Raw genomic sequence first — 24,761 nt, 5'->3', positions numbered from 1 at the left:
TTAGAAATTAATCATTAATTAACCTAACTGCCCTCTTCTGAATGGAATCAAGAAGCCTGAGAGAGGTTTTGTGGGCACCATGCCAGATGTGGGAACAATATTCCATGGCAGGGTGAATTCGCGATTTATACAGATTGAGCAGCTGTTTGGAAGAAAAGTAACGCTGAGAGCGAAAGAGAAAACCAAGTTTTTTAGATGCAGAAGAAGCAATATTTGTAATGTGCTTGTGCCAAGAGAGATTAGAAGTCAGGGTAATCCCCAAAAGAGATATATCATTTTGACTAGAAATCGTAGTGTTACTAAAGATAAGTATAGGAGCAGATGAATCCGTTTTGCAAGATATAAGACAAGACTGAGTTTTAGAAAGGTTGAAATCAACTAAGTTGTCTTTGCCCCACTGGAGAATTACCTGAAAATCGGGATTTAAGGAATTGGTAGCAGATTTTCGAGAAGTTGAAGCTGATTGAGCAGGACAAGATTTCTCAAAATGGAAAGTGGAATGCAATGTGCTATCATCAGCAAAACTATGGATAGGATTTCCAGTCAATGGAAGTAGCTCATTAATATACAAAAGGAAAAGAGAGGGGGGGAAAGAACTGAACCTTGGGAGACACTGGCATTAGTGGAGAAGTTAGAAGACAGAGTGTCATCTACCATCACCCTTAGTGAGTGATCAGAGAGAAAACTGGATAACCAATTACTAAAAACAGTTGGCAAACCATAAGATGGAATCTTGTTTAGAAGACATTTATGCCAAACACGATCGAAAGCCTTTGAGATTTCAAGAGCAACTACTTGTGTTTCACCGAACCTTTCCATTGAATTAGTCCAAAAATGGGTAACATAAGTCAGAACATCACCAGTGGATCGACACTGACAGAATCCATACTGGTGATCGTTGATCAGACGGAAGGTTTCTATGTAGTTTCTAGGGAGTTTGCGGTTAATTGATTTCTCCATTACTTTAGAAAGAGTAGAAGTAATTGCAATGGGACAATAATTGGATGGGAGGGATTTGTCACCCTTTTTAGGAAATGGCTGGATATGAGCAAATTTCCAAGCAGAAGGAAAAACACCTTTGGAATAAGAAAGTGAAAAAAGGTGGCAAAGAATAGGAGTAAGTTCAAGAGCACAGGGTTTGAGAACAAGTGGAGAAATACCATCGGGACCTGGAGCTTTCTTAGCATCAAGATTCGTTAAAATCCTTCTGACATCCTTTGGACGGAAGACCACAGGAAGCATTGAATGGAGCGTGTTGGGAATGGTGGGAGGTGTTTTACCAAGATCATTAATACATGAGTTGGAAGAAAAATGGAATGCTATCAGGTCAGCTTTATCCTTGGCTGAAGTGACAACAGAACCATCTGGTTTGGACAGAGGTGTGAGCAGAGATGGGCAAAAGTTGCGGCCAATAGCTTTGGCAAGCGACCAGAATGCTCGGCTACCATTAGGGCAAGAAGCAAGTTTTCTACTCTTAGCCTGTTCAAACTCTAGTTTGGACTGATTAATTACTGCTTTACAATTATTGGGAGCTTTGGTGTAGGCAGAAAATGAAACTGGAGAATTAGAAACAAGCCAATTACGATATGCAACATTCTTCTCTTGAACAGCCTTAGCACATTTATTGGAAATCCAAGGTTTAGATAAAGGACGAGATTTTAAAGTGGAGTGTGGGATAAAGGATTCCATTCCTGCAAGAATAATTTCACTGACATGATCTGAGCAAACGTTGACATCAGAAGTTTTGAAACAGTAATCCGACCAAGGAAAAGAAGTCTCGCAGGTCATCCCATTTTGCATTCTTGTAATGCCAAACCACACGAGGTTGGGAATAGCCATGAAATAAAGGAGAAGAGACAATCACCAGGTTGTGAACTGAAGTGACTAAAGGACCTCTCTCTTTGACCGTGTATTTAGAAGGGTTGTTTGTGAGAAAAAGATCATATTGGCTGTATAATTAGGATTGTCCAGTATTCTTGTAGGTAAATGAACAATCTGTGCAAAGTCATTAGTAATTGCAAAAGCCTCAGCATCTCGACCAGCTGGATCGGTGTGACTAGAAAAAGGATGCCAGCTGGAGTTGTGAACACTAAAATCACAAAGGAAAATTACCCCACTATTAGGAAAGTTGGACTGGAGAAAGTCAAGTTAAAAAGAGAGGAAGTCAAAGAGCTCCAAGTGATTAGTGGATTTGGGAGAATGGTAGAGACAACAGATGAATTTGTCACAGTGAGGTAGAGAGATTTTAAGGCCAGAGAAGATCAAAGAGAGGAGATTCCAAGTCTCTGACAGGGAATATCAGAAAGGACATATGCACAAGTACCACCTTTGAGGCGTAAGGAATCATACAACGAATAATTTGGACACCTGAGATGAGCAGTAGTTTAATCAACCGATAACTGAGATTCTGTCAGGAAAAGTACGTGGGGTTTGGCAGACTGCAAGTGGAAATGGACATCGTTGAGATTAGAATTGAGACCACGTATATATTTGTGAAATGAATTAGGAAGTCCTTGGGAGGTTTAGATCTTTTCGCAGATAAGCTTACTCTATTAGTTTGACAATTCATGGTATATTCAATAGTAATAAAAAGTCGGTGGGACATGCTGTATGAAGTAATGAAATTTTTGGATATGGCGTACACATGGTAAGAATATACACAGATCCTTGACATAATGTGGCCTCGACAATGCTTCCCGCATACACTCTACTCGGACTCCTTCCAGTCACTATCTGACAGAGTAGAGGTAGCAAGATTATACACTGGCTGATCTGGAAGCCTCCTAGAGAGTTACCAATAGGTTCGGTCCGGTGTACTAACTAACGGCCGGCCTGTGAACACCGTTTTAGGGCTGTACCTTCGAAATGTAAGGAATATTGGATCCCGCCATGATGTTCATCATAACCTCAAAAGTCATCAATCATACTGCATGATGGAAGAGATAGGGAAAGGTTGACCAGAACTTAGCTCTATAGACTAAACATGGGTTCCACCACTTCAAGCCTCCAATAAGCAAAGTGGTTGTATTGCACTGATTGATGAGAGTAGTAGTAGTAGTGGCATGTGATGCAAGAAAGCAAATGTATGAGCTTATGCAGCATCAGCCAAAAAAAAAAAAAAAAAAAAAAAATCACACCATTCCCTCCAAATGCCTGTCCAGTTCCTCCTTAAATTTATTCAACCTATCAACTTCCACAATGACGGATAAAAGTTTGTTCCAGCAATTAACCACCCGCTGGCTAAAGGCAAATTTCCGCACATCTATTCTACATCTGTCTTTTCTTAATTTGAATTTATGCCTCCTTAGGTTCGTAATCTGAACAAGTGGAAGGATCCCATCAGAATTCAGCGTGCTCAACCCATTCAAGGCCTTATATACCTCAATCAGATCACCGCGCAGGTGCCTAGTCTCCAGCCACTGCAATTTGCAGAACTTAAGCCTCTCTTGGTAAGAGGATCCCTTCATTCCCCTCACCAATCTTGTTGCCCTTCTCTGTACACACTCAAGCAAATCTACATCCTTCCTAAAATGAAGCCTCCAGACCTGTATGCAGTACTCAAGGCGTGGCCTGACTATTGCCTTATACAGAGGGATAATCACCTCCTTTTCCCTGCTAGCAAAATTCCTATATATCATTGACAAAACCCCATGACCTGCCCTGGCAGCCTGTCTGCATTGCTCAGAGAACTTCATATCTGACTGCACAATTACTCCCAGGTCTTTTTCATTTTCTACCACCTTAAGTGTAGTACTACACAGTTGGTACGTTTCTCTGGGGTTACTTCTACCCATATGCAGTACTTTGCATTTGTCAAGGTTAAACTTCAGTTGCCACTTCTTAGCCCATCTGCCCAAATTATCTAGATCCTATTGCAGAAGCACGCTGCCATTACTGTCATTAACAACCCTGCCAACCTTTGTATCATCTGCAAACTTCGACATTAAGCCTGATATACCTTCATCAATATCATTGATAAATATACAAAACAACAGTGGACCTAACACCGAACCCTGTGGTTCGGTGTTAGGTCCACTAATAACATTAGTCCAAGAAGAGCAGAACTCATTGATTACCACCCTCTGTCTTCTCCCACTTAACCATCCTTTTATCCATTGTAGCAACTTACCCTTAATACCATTCTGCTCCAATTTGTACAATAGTCTTCCATGTGCAACAGTGTCAAAAGCTTTCCTGAAATCCAAATATATGATATCAAAATTATTTTTTGCATCCAGTTCCTTTGTAACCACATCATAATATCCTATCAAATTTGTCAGACAAGACTTTGCCTTAACAAACCCATGCTGTGTCTGAATTATTGCTGCAGTCTTGTCTAGATGATCCTGCAATGCATCTTTAATCAGCGACTCCATTATTTTACCCGGAACAGAAGTTAAACTAACTGGTCTGTAATTACTCGTGTCACCCTTCGATCCCCCTTTGTGAATTGGGGATACATTTGCACATCTCCAGTCCGTGGGAACCTCCCCTGAGTCCAAGGATGCTCTCATAATTATGGCTAAGGGTTTGCTTAGTTGCTTTGCCGCCTCCTTTAATATAACTGGATAGATCCCATCCACCCCAGGTGCTTTTCTTACATTTAACTTCAACAATTTCTCTTCCACTTTGCTCTCAGTTATTACAAGATCATTAAGCACCCTGCTACAATTTGATAACTTTCTGCCATTTTCAAACCTTAATAATTCCTCACGTGTGAATGTAGATGCAAAATACTCATTCAGTTTGTTTGCTAACTGAGTAGGATCATCAACAGTCAAACCATCGATGTCAAGTGGACCAATCAGATTCATCCCCTTCCTTTTAGAGTTTATATAAGTAAAGAAATCCTTGCTGTTTTTCTTAGCATCTTTTGCCAAGGATTTCTTGTAATCTGCCTTCGCCTGCCGAACCTCCTTTGTGACCTGATTACAGATTAACATATATCTGCCATAGGCTTCTGAGTCGCTTGATAATTTATATGCATCCCATGCATTTTTCTTCTCTGTTACGAGTCTCATTAGTTCATTTGACAACCATTTAGGCCTAAACCTTGAACAATATTTCTTAATAGGTATGAAACTTTTAGTAGCTTCCACGATTAATTCTTTGAATGTAAAGAATTTACTGTTGGTGACATCGTCAGTTGATCCCACTGTACAGAATTTAAAAACTGTCGGAGACCACTGTACTCGCCTTTACAGAAGCAAAAACCTTTTCCTTTACCCCTGATGGTAATTAAATCTTTAAGTTAATCAGACCTCAGTACACTGTGATCACTGCCACCTAGTGGTTCTTTTATCTGCAAATTCCTAATACATGAATGATCACTGCTGATAACCAGATCAAGAGTATTACTTTCTCTGGTTGCCTCTCGAACATCTACCAGCTAGTACTGCCGGGTAACATAGAGGGGCCGAGTTCTTCCATGTGATGTCAGCGCCACACCTCAACCCCTGCTTACGTTTGTTCACACCTGGGTTGTCACCCACCATGTACTTGTGCATGGAGGTTATACCCAGGATTACTAACAGTCCCACCATCGTGAAGGTGCAAGCCGAGGATTTGGCTGTCACAGAACGTCCGGACTTCGCCGACATTTAATTAATTTAATTTATTGATCTTATTAATTTAAAATATCATGCCCGAAACTAGAGCAGCAAGGCAACGGGCGCAAAGTGGCAGGACTGCTGTGACTCGGGGGAGAACTGAGGGGGGCGATTCTCCAATGCATCACAGCCTAAAAAAATGTGCAACTTGTGAAATGTTTGGCGAACTATCTGGAACGGAACATGATATTGCCATGGGGGATGTCTTTGTGTGTGCGCGATGTAAGGAGTGTAAGGAAATCAGGCGACAACTCAGCGTTGTTATGGGCCTATATGAGAGTTTGAAGGACAGGGTGGATGCCCTCGAAAGATCTAAATTGAGGTGCCCATCAGGCTCTCAGCTGCCCACATCAACGCCAGAGCTTACACTTGGTCATCACGCAACACAGCGGCAACCCCCAAGGCAGATTGCGCTGGTCCCAAAGGAACTAATAGTTGGTGACTCTATTGTCAGGGAAACGGGAAACATCCTTTGTAAAAAGGATAGGTGGAACAGGACCAGGGTATGTCTGCCACGGGCAAAGGTTGATGACGTTGTAGAGCAGATATCATCTTTTAGGGGCACAAATGGTGATATAGTTGTACACGTTGGCACTAATGATATTAAGAGTAGGAGACCAGCAGAATTACTTAACAAGTACAGGTCACTGATGAAAAAAAGCCGTGAATTAGGGTTGAATTTGAAAGTGTCTGCAATTCTGCCCAGACACGATAGGAGGGAGTATATGATGAGAGCCTTGTCGATCAATTCGGCCCTGGAAAGATTGTGCAAGGCTCAAGGGATAGAATTTTTTTCAGCCTGGACTGTACTTGTTAACAGGAGAGACTGCTTCTACAGGGATGGGATACACTTAAATAGAAAGGGTGCAAGAATATTTGCAGAAGCTATCGAGGCAGTGTTAGGTGGGTCGGAAAACTGATAGCTTGGGGGGATACAAGGACTAATAGTTTAACAGTAGCCGCAGGCAGAGGTGACGGTGATTCTTGCACAACTTCTATTAGAATAAGTAGCGACCTGGAGCGAGGGTTGTTGGGGGTTTCAGGGACGGATGGCAGTGATCGTGAAACAGGTGGGTATATGGGATGTGTTAGAGTAACTAAAAATAAGAATAGGTGCATGTATACTTGCATGTGTACCAGTGCTAGAAGTACAGTATATAAATTGGATGAATTTGAAGTGTTGGTCAAGACATCAAAGGTGGATATTGTTGGGATATCAGAGACGTGGTGTCACACAGATATAAGGAATGCCGAACTGGAATTTAGGGAGTACAATGTGTACAGAAAGGATAGTCAGGATAGGAAGGGAGGAGGTGTTATGCTGTTAATTAAGAAAAACATAAAATCAAAAGAAGTGCATCCAGTTGATATAGATGAACAGTGCACTGTTGAGTCAGTTTGGTGTGACATAAGCACTGCAAAAGCAAAAATAAGAGTAGGAGTGTGTTATAGGCCTAATGACTTGAATGAGTACAATGAACAATTGTACAGAGGAATAAAGTGGACTAGTAAATCGGAATGTCTTATAATGGGGGATTTTAACTTCCCAGATATTGACTGGAACTTGTGGGTTGGTCACTCACACACTAGTCAGACTTTTGTGGATTTATTGGATGATTGTTTTTTACAGCAGCATGTTCGAGAGGCAACCAGAGAAAGTAATACTCTTGATCTGGTTATCAGCAGTGATCATTCATGTATTAGGAATTTGCAGATAAAAGAACCACTGGGTGGCAGTGATCACAGTGTACTGACGTGGGATTTTCTTAAAGATTTAATTACCATCAGGGGTAAAGGAAAGGGTTTTTGCTTCCGTAAAGGCGAGTATAGTGGTCTCCAACAGTTTTTAAATTCTGTACAATGGGATCAACTGACGATGTTACCAACAGTAACTTCTAAGTGGGAAGCATTCAAGGAATTAATCGTGGAACCTACTAAAAGTTTCATACCTATTAAGAAATATTGTTCAAGGTTTAGGCCTAAATGGTTGTCAAATGAACTAATGAGACTTGTAACAGAGAAGAAAAATGCATGGGATGCATATAAATTATCAAGCGACTCAGAAGCCTATGGCAGATATAAGTTAGTCTGTAATCAGGTCACAAAAGAGGTTCGGCAGGCGAAGGCAGATTACGAGAAATCCTTGACAAAAGATGCTAAGAAAAACAGCAAGGATTTCTTTACTTATATAAACTCTAAAAGGAAGGGGATGAATCAGATTGGTCCACTTGACATCGATGGTTCGACTGTTGATGATCCTGCTCAGGTAGCAAACAAACTGAATGAGTATTTTCATCTACATTCACACGTGAGGAATTATTAAGGTTTGAAAATGGCAGAAAGTTATCAAATTGTAGCAGGGTGCTTAATGATCTTGTAATAACTGAGAGCAAAGTGGAAGAGAAATTGTTGAAGTTAAATGTAAGAAAAGCACCTGGGGTGGATGGGATCTATCCAGTTATATTAAAGGAGGCGGCAAAGCTACTAAGCAAACCCTTAGCCATAATTATGAGAGCGTCCTTGGACTCAGGGGAGGTTCCCACGGACTGGAGATGTGCAAATGTATCCCCAATTCACAAAGGGGGATCGAATGGTGACAAGTAATTACAGACCAGTTAGTTTAACTTCTGTTCCTGGTAAAATAATGGAGTCACTGGTTAAAGATGCATTGCGGGATCATCTAGACAAGACTGCAGCAATAATTCAGACACAACATGGGTTTGTTAAGGCAAAGTCTTGTCTGACAAATTTGATAGGATATTATGATGTGGTTACAAAGGAACTGGATGCAAAAAATAATTTTGATATCATATATTTGGATTTCAGGAAAGCTTTTGACACTGTTGCACATGGAAGACTATTGTACAAATTGGAGCAGAATGGTATTAAGGGTAAGTTGCTACAATGGATAAAAGGATGGTTAAGTGGGAGAAGACAGAGGGTGGTAATCAATGGGTGCTGCTCTTCTTGGACTAATGTTATTAGTGGGGTCCCACAGGGTTCGGTGTTAGGTCCACTGTTGTTTTGTATATTTATCAATGATATTGGTTCAGATTATTGATGAAGGTATATCAGGCTTAATGTCGAAGTTTGCAGATGATACAAAGGTTGTCAGGGTTGTTAATGACAGTAATTGCAGTGTGCTACTGCAACAGGATCTAGATAATTTGGGCAGATGGGCTAAGAAGTGGCAACTGAAGTTTAACCTTGACAAATGCAAAGTACTGCATATGGGTAGAAGTAACCCCAGAGAAACGTACCAACTGTGTGGTACTAAACTTAAGGTGGTAGAAAATGAAAAAGACCTAGGAGTAATTGTGCAGTCAGATATGAAGTTCTCTGAGCAATGCAGACAGGCTGCCAGGGCAGGTCATGGGGTTTTGTCAATGATATATAGGAATTTTGCTAGCAGGGAAAAGGAGGTGATTATCCCTCTGTATAAGGCAATGGTCAGGCCACGCCTTGAGTACTGTGTACAGGTCTGGAGGCCTCATTTTAGGAAGGATGTAGATTTGCTTGAGTGTGTACAGAGAAGGGCAACAAGATTGGTGAGGGGAATGAAGGGATTCTCTTATCAAGAGAGGCTTAAGTTCTGCAAATTGCAGTGGCAGGGGACTAGGCACCTGCGCGGTGATCTGATTGAGGTGTATAAGGCCTTGAATGGGTTCAGCACGCTGAATTCTGATGGGATCCTTCCACTTGTCCAGATTATGAACCTAAGGGGGCATAAATTGAAATTAAGAAAAGACAGATGTAGAATAGATGTGTGGAAATTTGCCTTTAGCCAGCGGGCGGTTAATTGCTGGAACAAACTTCCATCTGTCGTTGTGGAAGTTGATAGGTTGAATAAATTTAAGGAGGAACTGGACAGGCATTTGGAGGGAATGGTGTGATTTTTTTTTTTTTTTGGCTGATGCTGCATAAGCTCATACACTTGCTTTCTTGCATCACATGCCACTACTACTATTACTACTACTATTGTGTCCACTTGACTTGAGTGTCACCCGAATATCAGTTCCATCAGCCTTTTAGACTCCCAGGTAGCAAGTACAGCTTGTCTGGCATATCTGAGAGAATGTCTGTGAAAACCTCAAGGTAGATGTGCGGAAATTTACCTTTAGCCAGCGGGTTGTTAATTGCTGGAACAAACTTCTATCTGTTGTTGAGGAAGTTGATAGGTTAAATGAATTTAAGGAGGAACTGGACAGGCATTTGGAGGGAATGGTGTGATTGTTTTTTTTTGGCTGATGCTGCATAAGCTCATACACTTGCTTTCTTGCATCACATGCCACTACTACTGCTACTATATCCTTGCTGTCTTGCATGTGCAGAAGTTTCTTCCTATAGCAAATACACAGCTATTTTAACACTTGGCAAAAGTCAATGTGACCACTTTTGCACATGACAATGCACATCTCAGTCATTTCTAATAGTATGTAATAATAGTATTTCACATAGGTATGGAATGATTGGCATGTGATAGCATCTCACAATTTCTGATGGTAATAATGTTGGATGTCATGTATGTAGTGTCACGCATATTATTTCCTCTACTCTCGTAGTTTTAAAAAAAGATCTAATTTAAAAATATTATAGGTTTAACTAAATGACATTTCATCATGCTATCAAGTTTCACAAGAAAGCAAGTCAAATGAATTCCCAAAACACAAACCTAATGATGTCAGACTTTAAGAACTCAGCATAAGTGGGAACGCTTGGCATAAATTTAAACCAGAGTCACCTTTATTGTCTGATATCAGGACAATCAGCTGCTCAGAGCTCTCTTCCCCTCCAGCCCCGCCTCTGAGAATAAAGTGATAGTAGTATCACCTGGAATCAGAATTGGTCCCTGTTGCATAACGAAGGTGCAATGGATGTGTCAAAGGAGTGTTAAGCAGTTACAAGTTTCAAAGTATCAGATGTATTAGATAATGTATTGTCATACACTGAAATATTATCTAATACATGTAAGATGTATTAGATAATATTTCAAGAAAGTAGAGGAATCAAACTTGATTTCCATTAAGTATGGACTATTGATTAAGCTGTTGTTTAGTTTTGCATGAGCAAAATGAACTGTTAATTCTTTTGAATAAATATTTAGAACTGAAAATAAGGTGAATTTAAGTTGTGAAATTATGCTTTTCTGAGAAACAGTACATTTGTAGTTGTTATTCAGTTTTGATTTCTCTACAAGAAGTAGCTAACTGCAGTAGGCAGTGAAGTGAGATAATTAAGATAATTAAGCTGGTGGGATTAACTACCCTGTCGCTGCATATCTCTGTTTATTTTTGTATTGGCTGTTTTACCTTGCATTTCATTAATTAAAATTTACAAATGAGTAATTATTATTAATTCACTGTACTATTTGTGCAATTGTTATTCATCAGTTCCTGTGCAGTTAAATAATACACTTTGAATTGTAATGAAAAAGTTCAAAGACTGACTTTGTATCTCAAAATTGCAGTGTTGTAGCAAGTTGACTTGTTCCAACATCTTCAAAGTCTACTCATATAGAGATACAAATGTATGAATCATCTATTTATATAGTCAGTCTGAATTAGTGTTTGTGTTGAATCGGTGTTTATTATTTATTTTATTTTTATTTTTTTATTTTTTTTTTGTGTGTGTGTGTGTGTGTATGTTTTGTTCCGATTTAAAATAATGATTTTCCTGAGTAAAGAATTTGAATCAGATTTTGTATCAAATTAAGGAAAATTGCAATATAAACCCATAAAATATTAAAAAGAGCCTTTCTAGAAAATGCTCTTTGTTGTTCAAAGACATTACAGTGATTTGCAAATATAAAGACCTAGTCCATTGAAGATTATCCTAACTCTGACCACCCTTCAGCTTTAAAAACCAATAGTTTAACCTGCTTGTTCATGATCTGATGGAGTGATTGATACTTAACTATCTGTAAACTTGTTGGTGAAATTGTCACTTCTTAGGGGACATAATCAATCAATTTTAACGCAAGATGAGGGAATGTGCTATGTTTCAGTAAAATTTGTGCCTTTGCATCCTCATTGATGATCAGAGAGCAGCAAGTTCTTGCATGCCAGAATATTTGTCAACATGCTGCTGCTGACTCACCTTCATTTATTTTTTTCAAATATTAGTTAATTTCACAAACTTTTTGTGCACATTTTATATATGCATTTCTCTTATTATAAAAAATCCATACGTTGTGCAGAATTTTTTACTGTGTTTTCTTACAAATTTTGCATGTTTAATTTGCCAATTAGTTCATTTCCATCAGCCAAGTAATTCTCTCTCTCGCTCTCTCTCTCACACACACACACACACTAAAGAAATATCTGCCATTGATTGGTTCTGTGCATATGGGCAAATATAAATTTATATGGTACTGGTTCCCACTAATTTGAAAGTCATAAGCAGTGCATTAAAAAAAAAAAAGAAAAGAAAATTAAATATGACAGATCACTATTCTTCACTACGGAGAAGAAGTATAAACTGGGAACCTAAACTTGATATTTTTCAATAGTAATAAATGGTGATGTTTTAGTATTCGATAATATAATGTTATAATCTAATATTAAAAATAGTAAGAACTTCTTTTTAAGTAACTCACCTCACTATCTGTTTAGTTAAATGATCATTAAAAATACAAATGACAGAATTTTAAAACTTTAATTTTTCAAACTAGTTTTAATCTTTCATCTATACTTTTTATGATCATTTAACCTGATAGTGAGGTGAGTTACTTGAAAATAAGTTCTTGCTGTTTTTATATTAAATTAGTAATACACAGTAACTAGAAACTAGAAGTCATTAATGTATTAAATAACATAGCATTCATTTAATACTTCCTTTTCTTTCACATGTGCCAGGTGTGGAGTCGGAGCCAAATCAAAACTCTGTTGGAAAAGTTCCTATAAGAGACCAGTATCAAATGAAGGATGATTCCAATATGTCTGATTCAGAAATACATGTTAAAACAGTAGGTATTAACATTTTAAATGGGAAGAGGAAAAATGTCTTAATATCCTTTGTTGGGTTAATCTTTTTTTTTAAATTTTTTTTAATACTTAAAATGTGTATTTTGTGTTTAATAATAGTTGTATGTTTTACATTTTTTTATTTCTTACAGGAATTAAAAGGTGCATCCCAGTAACAATCAAATTATATATAAATGGGTGAATGAGTTTCACAGCTGTTCACATAATGGGCAGTTGACTATGTATCTTAGTTGCTTATAAAATTTACCTTTATCTCAAGTTTTTAAATTTTACAACTTTTTGCCAACTTTTTTGTATTAATATGAAAGCATCTCAGAATTCTAAAGTATTTTCTGTGATCTTTTTCAGTAGTAAATCAAAGTCTGCTTATTAGTATTAATAATGGCAAGTGATGCAATAAAGCAAGCTTATACAGCCAAAAAAAACCCTTCCTATTTCACCTATTCATCCCCTCCAATAGCTTGTCTAGTTTTTTCCCTTGAATTTATTCAAGCTATCCACTCCCACAAAAACAGATGGAAGTTTGTTCTAGCAGTCAACCATCCGCTGTCTAAAGGAAGCTTTCTCACATTTAGTCTGCAACTATCCTCAATTTGAATATATGCCCCCTCGTATGTAGTCTGAGCAAGATGAAGAATTACATCAACATCAAGCTTGCTCAGTACATTCAAATTTCTTTTCTCCTTTGCTGTAAATTATGGAAATGTTACGTTCAGGTTTTGATTGTGCATTGTTGATGATAACCACAGAAATGGTATGAGATTGAGGACTATCTGAATGCTGCGATTGGCTGAATTTCATTAAATTGAACTGTTATTGAATGATAACAGTCTGTTTGGTTTCTCTGAATGTCAGTAACTGTATTATACAATGGACATAAAAAAGTTATCTGCCTTAACTATAGACTATAAATAGCATTAGCTTTAGTAGAAGAGGCATATGATGCAAGAAAGCAAGTTTATTTAGCATCAGCCAAAAAAAATAAAATAAATAAAATAAAAACTCTTCCCGTTTCACCCATCCATTCACTCCAAAAGTTGTCTAGTTCAGCCTTGAATTTATTTAAGCTGTCAATTTCCACTTTTTTTTTTTTTTTTTTTTATGTTTGTAAAATATGTTTGATAAAATTACAAATATCTTTGATATATATATATAAAAAAAAAAACACAAGTTTATCATACTCTTATAAATGTCTTTGTGCAGCTTCATCTTAATAAAGTGAAGTACTAAAAGACAGAAGAGATATAAATTAGAAATGAAAACATGGACATCATGAAATTAGAGCATTGGGCCATCATCACAATTTTGGAAAAAGAAGAGAATGGATCAAAGGTTACTCATGAATGTATGAAGGCTGTATATGGTGATGCTGTCCCTTCTGAATACCAGATAAAATTTTTGTCTAAGCAGTTTAAATGGAGATTAGAATCCATAGACAACCTTTGGCTGGGAGGGCCAACAGAAGTGATAACTCCAGTAATGTGCAAAAAAATTGAAGACCTGGATGTGCAGGAAGGACATATTAATATGTCTATGATTGCTAAAGAATGCAATATTTCTGAAGCATTGGTGTTGATTTGAATATGCAATTTTTTGAATATGCAAAAAAATTGTAAATCAGGAGAATATAAGTTTGGATTACTTTATATTATTCCTTCTTCTTTCATTGCTTTAACTGATCAGTTTAAATCATGATAGCAGGATTTAAACTGATCAATTAATGCAGTGATCTCAATGTTTACAAATTTTTGCATGTTTAATTTGCCAATTTGTTCATTCTGCTAAAAGCAGAATGAAATGCTTTCACACTGAGTTTCCCATTGCCATTACTAATACAAGTAAGCAGACTTTGATTGCAATGCTAAATGCATTGCCTGTTTACCAAGGAGAAACTACACTAGCTGCAGACTAGTTGGTTCAGTAAGTTCCCATAGTTTGCTGCGGTTCTCATGTTCATTTTATTTACCCTAGCCAGCCTTTTCATTATTACTGTTTTTAAAGATATTTAGGTTCCACAGAAGATTTAGATTTACAAAATGGTTTTGCAGATGATTTATATTTACAGAAAGATTCTGCAGGAGACCTAGATCTGGAAAAAGGTTCTATGCTCAAAATAAGGGTTTGAAAAACCCCTTACTAGGATGTATATGCAGCATGACCAAAGTAGTTGATGCACCAAAAATGCCCAAAACAATAACCAATTCTATTTTACTTCATTTTATACATTTTCAGACATGAAGAGATCAGTAGGTAACTGTTTATATGAGCTCTGTACCTTACACTTATATTACACAAACAATAAGCTAAAAGTGAAAAAACAGACAATGAAACACGCAGGCTACTCAGAAAGGATCAAAGTATGTCTCACTGATAGAACTAAAGGACAGGCATGCTGGTAATACCTCTTTTAGTTTGTTCCAAATAATACCAGCAAAGTGAAAATCATTCTCACACTGACTCGAGATTTGTATGAGTTTTTGTATTAAAAGGGAACTGGGTTCATGTACATGCTATATACATGTATATAGCATATGCATGATACTTGTCTATAACATATACATGAATGACAAAGAGGACTGGAGAAGTAGTCCAAAATGGAATGTTTCATTAAATAATGGTTAAATTATTGTGGCATAAGAGTGTTGAAAAAATTTGAATATTTAAAATAAATTGCTGTATAAAAATCTAATGACAATTATTGTTTTCTTTTATGACTTGGCAAACAGTCTGAGCATTCATGTATTAAACACACATATGATTAATTCAGTTTATCTTTAGACCTTTTTGGAAAGTAGCTTGTATGTTTGAAATGGGGTGGTGAAAAAAAAAATGTAGCTGAAATAAAAAAATAAATAAATAAAAAAAGTTGAGGAAGTAAGTGTTAGGTGTTTCAGTATGACCAAGAGACAAAGCATCAGAGCATGCAGTGGACTTCAAAATCATTACCAAGGCCCAAAAAGTTTTATTTACAGAAGTCCATGAACAAACGATGCTGATCATGTTTTTTTTTGACAAACAGCTTGTGATTCACAAGGAATTTATACGTGAAGAGGAGAGAGAAAGGCCATTTGGTTCTTGTTGCATGACAATTCCCCTGCTCATTCTATACTTGTAAAGCCATTTCTGATGAAACATAGAATTGTACAGATTAAACTTCCATCTTACTCTTCTGATCTAACTCCAGTGGACTAAATTCTCTTTTCCAAGGTGAAAACTGCCCTCAAAGGAAAGATTTTGGGATGTTGAGGACATAAACAAAAATGTAACTGCTGAACTAAACATCATCTCTTTGGATGCCTTCTTTTCAGACTTTTAGAATGGTGTAATAATTGCATTCGATCAGGTGGTGATAATTTTGGATAAAAATTAAGCCATTTTTGAGTTCCTTCACTTTTTTTTTTTTTTTTTTTTTTTTGCACCAGTTTGGCAAGTTTATTGCTTACCATGTTTGTTAATACCTAAATAAATTTAAATTATTGTTTCTGTTATTAAACAGCAATATTATATAATTTCAATTTAATGCATCCCATATTCATTTACTGAACCTGCACACGAGTCAACAAACTTGTAAGATATATTTTTTGTCAGTTTAGCAGTTTTTTTCAAGACCTAGTCACCACTGCTAAAATAGCAGTGGTGACTAGGTAGGTCTTGGAAAAATTTGTAGGGGTGGAGTGGCATACTACAAAAAAAAAAAGTCTTCTGGAACATTCATTATCCAGTAAACCGGAATCATGTGATTAGGTGAAAATACTAGTGTTTACCTTGGTTTTTAGCATTAAATAGATATAATGCCAAAGCAGCCAATATCAGTCAACTTCATGCTATGCTATGATACTGAATTCCCCAATGTTAATTAAATTTTGTGATAATTGAAGGATTTTTAATTTTTTTACAGCATTAATTTGTATCTATATGTTTAATTATATGATCCCTTATTACCAGCCTGGTGAATTAACCACAATTCGAAGCAGCGAGACAGTATTCCCGAAGTTTACAACTTACAAACATAAGGCATGCGAACGAAGCTCCATAAAGTAAACAGTATAAGGTTTTTCCTGAATAAACAACCTTCAAATATTTATTATTTCCCTTCAAAATTAAAAAAGGATAACTTTTGCCATATCAATCTTGAATAAGAAAATAATTATATGATGCTCTCCAGTTAACTATTTTACATGTTCGATATGATTGGTTTACCTATTATTTTTATACACATTACTTCAGACAGTCCATAAAACAGTGATTTAGAAAGTTATGCTAATCATTGCAAGATCCAAACCAAAGTGATTGTGAAATAATAAAGGACTGGTGCTTCATCCTCACAGCAGAAAGACTGACCTATAAAATACTACATTGTGGTTGTGTCAACCATGTTTGTTGAGTCCTCTGCATTATACTTTCAACTTTCTTTTTAGCATTAGCATTAGCAAGGGCACATGATGCAAGAAAGCAAGCGTATATAGCATCAGCCGAAAAAAAAAAACACTAACTCCTTTCTCATTTCACTCAACCACCCGCTCCAGATGTTTGTCTAGTTCTGCCTTGAATGTGTTTAAGCCATCAACTTCTACGACAGATGAAAGTTTGTTCCAGCAATCAACCACCTACTGGCTAAAGGCAAACTTCTGCACATCTATCCTACAACTGTGTTTTCTCAATGCCCTCCCAGGTGATTATTCTGAGCAAGAGGAAGAATCCCATCAGCATTGAGCATGCTCAAACCATTCAAGGCTTTATACACCTCAATCAGATCACCTCGCAGGTGCCTAGTCTCCAGACACTGTAATTTGCAAAACTTAAGCCTTTCTTCGTAAGAGCAACCCTTTGTTCCATTCACTAATCATGTTGCCCTTCCAACAGCTCTACATCATTCTTAAAATGAGGCCTCCAGACCTGTATACAGTACTCTAGGTGTGGCCTGACCATTGCCTTATACAAAGGGATAATCACCTCCTTATCCCTGCTAGAAAAATTCCTGTATATCATTGAAAAGACCATGAACTAGTCTTGCAGACCATCTGCACTGCTCAGAAAACTTCATACCTGCCTGCACAATTACCCCCAGGTCCTTTTCACTCTCTACCTCTCTCAATGTAGTACCACACAGTTGATACGTTGCTCTGGGGTTACTGCTTCCCATATGTAGTACTATACATTTGTCAATGTTAAACTTCATTTGCCACCTCTCAGCCCATCTACTCAACTTTTCTAGATCCTGTTGTAGCAGCGTAGTGTCATTAACAACCCTGCTGACTTTCATATTGTCTGCAAACTTGGACATTAAACCTGATATACCATCATCAGTATCATTAATGAATACAGAAAACAACAATGGACCCAACACTGAACCCTGGAGGACTCCACGAATGACATTAGTCCACAAAGAGCAGTGTTCATTGATTACCACTCTCTGTCTTCTCCCACTCAACCATCCCTTTATCCATAGCAGCAATTTGCCTCCAATGCTGCACTGCTCCAATTTGTGCAGTATTCTTCCAAGTGCAACAGTATCAAAAGCCTTTCTAAGATCCAAATATATGATATCAAAGTTATTCCCTGCATCCAGTTGCTTTGTGACCACATCATAGAATCCAATCAAATTGGTCAGACTAGACTTCCCCTTAAGAAACCCATTTTGTGTCCAAGCTATAACTGAAGTCTTGTTTAGATGATCCTGCATTGCTTCTTTAACCAGTGCCTCCATTAATTTCCCTGGAACAGAAGTTAAACTAACAGGTTTGTAATTACCTGTGTCTCTCTTTGATCCTCCTTTGTGGATTGGGTCACATTTGCACATTTCCAGTCCATGGGTATCTCCCCTGAGTCCAAGGAAGCTATCATAACCTTCCTTACAAATTTATTAGTAAACAGTTATTTGTTTGTGAATAACTATCAGCAATATCTGTACTTGTTAACAGGAGAGACTGCTTCTCCAGGGATGGGATACGCTTAAATAGAAAGGGTGCAAGAATATTTGCTGATGCTATCGAGGCAGTGTTAGGTGGGTCGGAAAACTGCTAGCTTGGATAGATTAATAGTAGCCACTGGCAGAGATGAAAGTGATTCTTGCACTGCTTCTATTGTAATGAGCAGCAGCCTGGAAAACAAGATGCAGGGTACTTCAGAGACTGCTGGGAGTCATTGCGGTACAAGTAAACACATGAGTTGTGTTAGGGTAGCTAAGAATAGGACAGGTGCATGTATACTTGCATGTACATCAATGCTAGGAGTTTGATAAATAAATTTGATGAATTTGCGGTATTGCTCAAAACATCAAAGGCAGATATTGTTGGAATATCAGATGTGGTGTCACACAGATATATGGAATGCAGAACTGAAATTTGGGGAGTACAATGTGTACACAAAGGATAGACAGGATTGGAAGGGAGGAGGGGTTATGCTATTAGTTAAGAAACACATAAAATCCAAGGAAGTCAAGCCAGTCGACATCGCTGGACATTGCAGTGTCGAGTCAGTTTGGTGTGACCGAAGCATTGGGAGATCAAAATTGAGAGTAGGAGTGTGCTATAGGCCTAATGACTCAGATGAGTATAATAAGAAACTGTACAGGGAAATAGAGTGGACCAGTAAATCAGAGAGTCTTATAATGGGGGATTTTAATTTCCAATATATTGACTGGAATTTGTGGGTTGGTCACTCACACACTAGCAAGGCTTTTGTGGATTTATTGGATGATTGTTTTCTACATCAGCATGTTCGGGAGGCAACTAGAGGGAGTAATACTCTTGATCTGATTATCAGTAGTGATTCTTCATGCATTAAGAATCTGCAGATAAAGGAACCACTAGGTGGATTGATCACAGTGTGCAGACGTAGGGTTTACTCAAAGAGATAACTACCATCAGGGGTAAAGGGAAGGGTTTTTGCTTTCGTAAAGGCGACTACGATGGTCTGAGACAGTATTTAAATTCTATACAGTAGGACCAGCTGATGATGTTACCAAAGCAAATTCAAAATGGGAAGCATTTAAAGAATTTATCTTGGAAGCTACTAGGCTTTACATACCAACTAAGAAATATTGTTCAAGGTTTAGGCCTAAATGGATGTCAGATGAACTAATGAGATATGTGGCAGAGAAGAAAAATGCATGGGATACATATAAATGAATGGGTGATATGGAAGCCCTTGATAGATATAAGCTGGTCTGTAACCAAGTCACAAAGGAGATTACGCAGGCAAAGGCAGATTATGAGAAATGCTTGGCAAAGGATGCAAAGAAAAACAGAAAAGAGTTATTTCCTATGTAAACTCCAGAAGGAAAGGGATGAATCAGATTGGTCTACTGGATATTGATGGTTCAACTGTTGATGATCCTGCTCAGGTGGCTAACAAACTAAACGAGTATTTTGCATCTACATTCACACGTGAGGAGTTATTCAGGAAGAGGAATGCCAGAGGTGAAATAAATTCTAGCATTGAGTTTACTTCGCATCTGGCATTCCCCAGATTTTGTAATAACTAAGAGGAAAGTGGAGGAGAAATTGTTGAGAATAAACATAAAAAAGGCACCCGAGGTGGATGGGATCTATCCAGTTATATTAAAGGAGGTAGAAAAGGAAGTAAGCAAACCCTTAGCCATCATCATCATAAAGATCATCTAGACATGGCTTCAGTTATAGCTCGGACACAGCATGGTTTTGTTAAGGGAAAGTCTTGCCTGACCAATTTGATTGGATACTATGATGCAGTCACAAAAGAACTGGATGCAGGGAATAACTTTGATATTATATGTTTGGATCTTAGAAGGGCTTTTGATACTGTTGCACATGGAAGACTGCTGCACAAATTAGAGCAGTGTGTCATTGGAAGCAAATTGCTGCTATGGATAAAGGGATGGTTGAGTGGGAGAAGACAGAGAGTGGTAATCAATGGACACTGCTCATCATGGGCTAATGTTATTAGTGGAGTCCCTCAGGGTTCAGTGTTTGGTCCATTGTTGTTTTCTGTATTTATAAATGATATTGATAATGGTATATCAAGCTTAATGTCCAAGTTTGCAGATGATACAAAGGTTGGCAGGGTTGTTAAGGACACTACTGACAGTATGCTGCTGCAACAGGATCAGGAAAGGTTGAGCAGATGTGCTGAGAGGTGGCAAATGAAGTTTAACATTGACAAATGTAAAGTACTACATATAGGAAACAGTAACCCCAGAGTAACATATCAACTTTGTGGTACTACACTGACGGTGGTAGAGAATGAAAAGGACCTGGGGGTAATTGTGCAGGCAGATATGAAGTTTTCTGAGCAGTGCAGATGGGCTGCAAGCATAGCTCATGGTGTCTTGTCAATGATATACAGGAATGAATTTTTCTAGCAGGGATAAGGAGGTGATTATTCCCTTGTATAAGGCAATGGTCAGGCCACACCTTGAGTACTATATACAGGTCTGGAGGCCTCATTTCAAGAAGGATGAAGAGCTGCTGGAACGAGAACAGAGAACGGCAACAAGATTAGTGAATGGAACAAAGGGTTGCTCTTACGAAGAAAGGCTTAAGTTTTGCAAATTACAGTGTCTGGAGACTAGGCACCGGCATGATGATCTGATAGAGGTGTATAAAGCCTTGAATGGTTTGAGCATGCTCAATGCTGATGGAATGCTTCCTCTTGCTCAGAATAATCACCTGAGAGGGCATAAATTCAAATTGAGGAATGACAGAAGTAGGATAGATGTGCGGAAATTTGCCTTTAGCCAGCGGGTAGTTGGTTTATGAAACAGACTTCCATCCCTTGTTGTGGAAGTTGATAGTCTAAATAAATTTAAGGCTCAGCTGGACAGGTATTTCGAACGAATGGAGGGGCAAAATGGGAGTTGTTTTTTTTTGGCTGATGCTGCATAAGCTCGCTTTCTTGCATCATATGCCTCTACTAATGCTAATGCTAATAAATGGTTAAGAAGTCTAAAGTTATGCTGAATGAACTATACAGTATATATCCATGTGTGTTGTATATCTAATTCAGTTTGTTGTTTTTTGCAGCCTCAGAAGTTGAAAAAATTTGTGCACCAATCGGATTGTTTAAACAGCAATGGAAAAAGACTTAGTATATCTGCTGGAGATTTGTTAGGAAAATCAGTAAGTTCGATTGATTACGTTATTTATATTTATTATATTAATGCTAATTAAGCTCTTTTGCTATTCTTTAAAGAATTTTAATGTCATAAGTTAAAGTGCTGGTAAAGTATGTGGTAAGAGAAATGTGAATATACTTTCAAATATAATTGCCAAATTAAGAAAGCCTCATATTTTTTTTTTTTTTTTTTTTTAATTCCAGCACTCCTTTAATATTTCTACAAGGGTACTCAGCCATACAAGGCGATGTATGGCTGACTACCAAAGCTGCTGCAATGGCCAAGCTTTAAAAAAAAAAAAAAAAAAAACAGTGCAGATGCTGGATTTATGTATTATGTTTTAATAATTTCCAAACACAAATTTCTTTCTCTTTCACATAGTTCTTGTACTGTATGCATTGTTATTAGTATTTGCAATATACAAAACCGTTAAATTTGCGAGCTATTCAGAACAAGTTCACAATATAGTCTTTAGTGGTATGGTACTATGTATTTAGTTTTTAATGTGATTTTTGATTGGTGAAATCATTTTGCCATTTATACCTCATATTAAATGATATTGGACAATTGCAACACCTGGTGGGATTTAAACCTTTATTTCTTAGGCTAGCATGCTATACTCCACAGGTTCACATTTTGATTTAATGCTGGTGGCCATTGCTCTGTGGAGATTATAGGGCTCAGTGCTGTTATATCTAATAAAAACATTCAAATGTGATTTAAGACAATATTTTTAAATTATTTAGTTAGCAAAAATCACACTTGCTTTATTATGCAGTTGAAAGTTCTCCCCAAATTCATGTCGGCTAAACTAAAATTTTGTCTTTGATCATGCATTGAATTATGTTATTAGCTCACCTGAGCTTCCCAAGTGTAGAATATATGGATATTACAAATTACATTTGAATACTTAAACTATATGTACAACTTTCAGAAATTCAGCCTTGTTCTATATCCTGAGATTGCCAGATTTATGAGGTCCAACTCTGCTTCAATTTAGGAGTCAGTGGAAGACAGTTTTCCTTTGATTGGACTAGGAATTTTTTTCTGGATTTTAGCTGTTACCCACAATTTGTCACCCGTGATGATGGAAGAAACAAAATATGGATCAGCGGTACATTGATAATGAAGATCCTGACATACAAGAACTAGCTGCTTTGTGATCATCAGTGATCACAAAGGCATAAACTTGACAAGCAAGGAGGCAAGGTGTAAATTTGACTAAAATGTGTCATATTCTCAAATCTAATGCTAAAATTGGTTGATATGTTCCATGAAAAATACCAATTTTCACTAGCAGCTTCATGGGTAGTTAAACATTGACCACTCCTAATCATGCCACAAATATGAGTGAATTGAATGATTGGTTTTTGAAGTTGAAGGGTGGCCAGAGTGAGGACTATCTTTGGTAAACTAGAAGCCCTATTTAAATCTTGCACATTACTGAAAAGTCTTGAATGACACAGCATCTTCTCTGAAAGCTGTTTTTAACATTATACGAATTTGTTGCACTTTTTCTTAATTTAAAACAAAATTTGATGTAAATGCGGTGATCAGTAAAGTCTCTCAGTTTAATATGTGACAAAACACACAAAATACCTTTTATTCAGTACACACTAATTGAGACTGCCTGCAGATAAACGGGAACTCAGGTATTGCTGTGTTTAGATGAGTCACCAAATATGTTGCAATAAGTTTCAACACACTGTGATGCCACAATTTCAAGTTACAAAACCATTCCCTGAATTTTTGATCATACCTCATTATATGATGTCAGAATTATTCTTTGATCTAGTTCCTTTGTGATGACCTCATAGTAGTCAGTCAGATTGATGGGGCATGATTTCCCTTTAACAAATCCTTTGTGACTGCTTTTTTGTTTTACTCCTCTGAAGTTGATTTTGCATTAGTTATTTAACTTACAACTCCATTAATTTCCCTGACACAGGAGTCAAATTTATAAATCTATAGTTACCAGTTTCGCATTTTGAATCATCTTTGCAAATAGTAGACACTTCATCAATCAGTATGGGATTCCTCTGAAGCCAAGGATGCTTTCATTATTGTGTTTAAGGGTTTAACCACCTCCTTTTAATCTTCTTTCAATAGAAATGTATAGATTCCATCAGCCCCACATGGTTTTTTTTTTTATTTTCACTTTTAGCCTCAGCATATTATTTTCCATTTTGCATTATTATTATAAAACTATTTAATTCCATATAAATGTTGGATAGACTTCTGCTGATCCAAACTCTAAAAATTCTTTCATGTGTCAAAGCAGATACAAAATATTTATTTGGTTCATTAGCAATCTGTGCAAAATCATCAGTAGTTATGTCATTCGTATCCAGTGAACCAGTTTGATTCGCCCTTTTCTTCTATCATTAACGTATTCAAGATTTCATTGCCACTTATGTTTGCATCCTTAGCCAACGACCTCTCATAATGTGTCATAGCCTGCCCCTCTCCCTGAGTGACTTGATTTACACACCAGTTTGTGTTTATTTTAGGACTCTGCCTTCCCCTGTCAGTTTGTAATCATCTTATGCATTTTACCTCTTTTGCCACTAAGCTTACCAGTTCGGCTGACATCCATTTTGGTGTAAATCTTGAACAGCATCTCTTAGTTGGTATAAAATGCTAAATGCTATTGTTACCTCTCTGAAAACTTCTCATTTGGTGTTTGCAGTTTTTAACAAAATTAGTTGATCCTGCCGAAAAGAGTTTAAAACATACCTGATGCCATTAAAATCACCTTTACAAAAACAAAATCCTTTTAGCACTACCCCATTACATCCTATGGGATAATGCTGATATCAGTGGAAGGGCATGTTATAGAGCATATGCTCAATGAGCTCTGCTTTCCAAATCTATGAATTAACACTTTCTTCTATACACACACCCAGATATTCTCTGCCATTGCTCTTTCTATCTGCTCTCCTTTTGCCCTCCGTTTACTTTTGTGGGAGGTGGAAGAGAACCTATATGGAAGTGATCACTTCCCTGTGATAACTTTGTTATTTAGGGGCAGCCGTTTTCCTTTTAGGTTATTACAGTGGAATATTGATCAGGCTG

At 37.3% G+C, this 24,761-nt stretch overlaps 1 protein-coding gene across 3 annotated transcripts in view; it reads left to right on the top strand.

Annotated features, from left to right (window-relative positions):
- Positions 1 to 24,761, top strand: part of kmr (pleckstrin homology domain-containing family A member kramer) — a 666,551-nt gene that overhangs the window by 400,866 nt on the left and 240,924 nt on the right. For all 3 annotated transcript variants that reach the window (XM_090386565.1, XM_090386564.1, XM_090386566.1), the window contains exons 10-11: positions 12,464 to 12,573; positions 21,595 to 21,690. In XM_090386565.1, the coding sequence (XP_090242691.1) occupies positions 12,464 to 12,573; positions 21,595 to 21,690 (206 nt within the window). The remainder of the gene's footprint in view (positions 1 to 12,463; positions 12,574 to 21,594; positions 21,691 to 24,761) is intronic.

This window comes from Mastigoproctus giganteus, chromosome 12, assembly GCF_048544385.1.
Source record: "Mastigoproctus giganteus isolate SK-2022 chromosome 12, ASM4854438v1, whole genome shotgun sequence".
Classification (NCBI taxonomy): Eukaryota; Metazoa; Arthropoda; class Arachnida; order Uropygi; family Thelyphonidae; genus Mastigoproctus; species Mastigoproctus giganteus.
The sequence above is the reverse complement of the archived record's forward strand: the minus strand, read 5'-3'. Positions and strand labels throughout refer to the sequence as shown.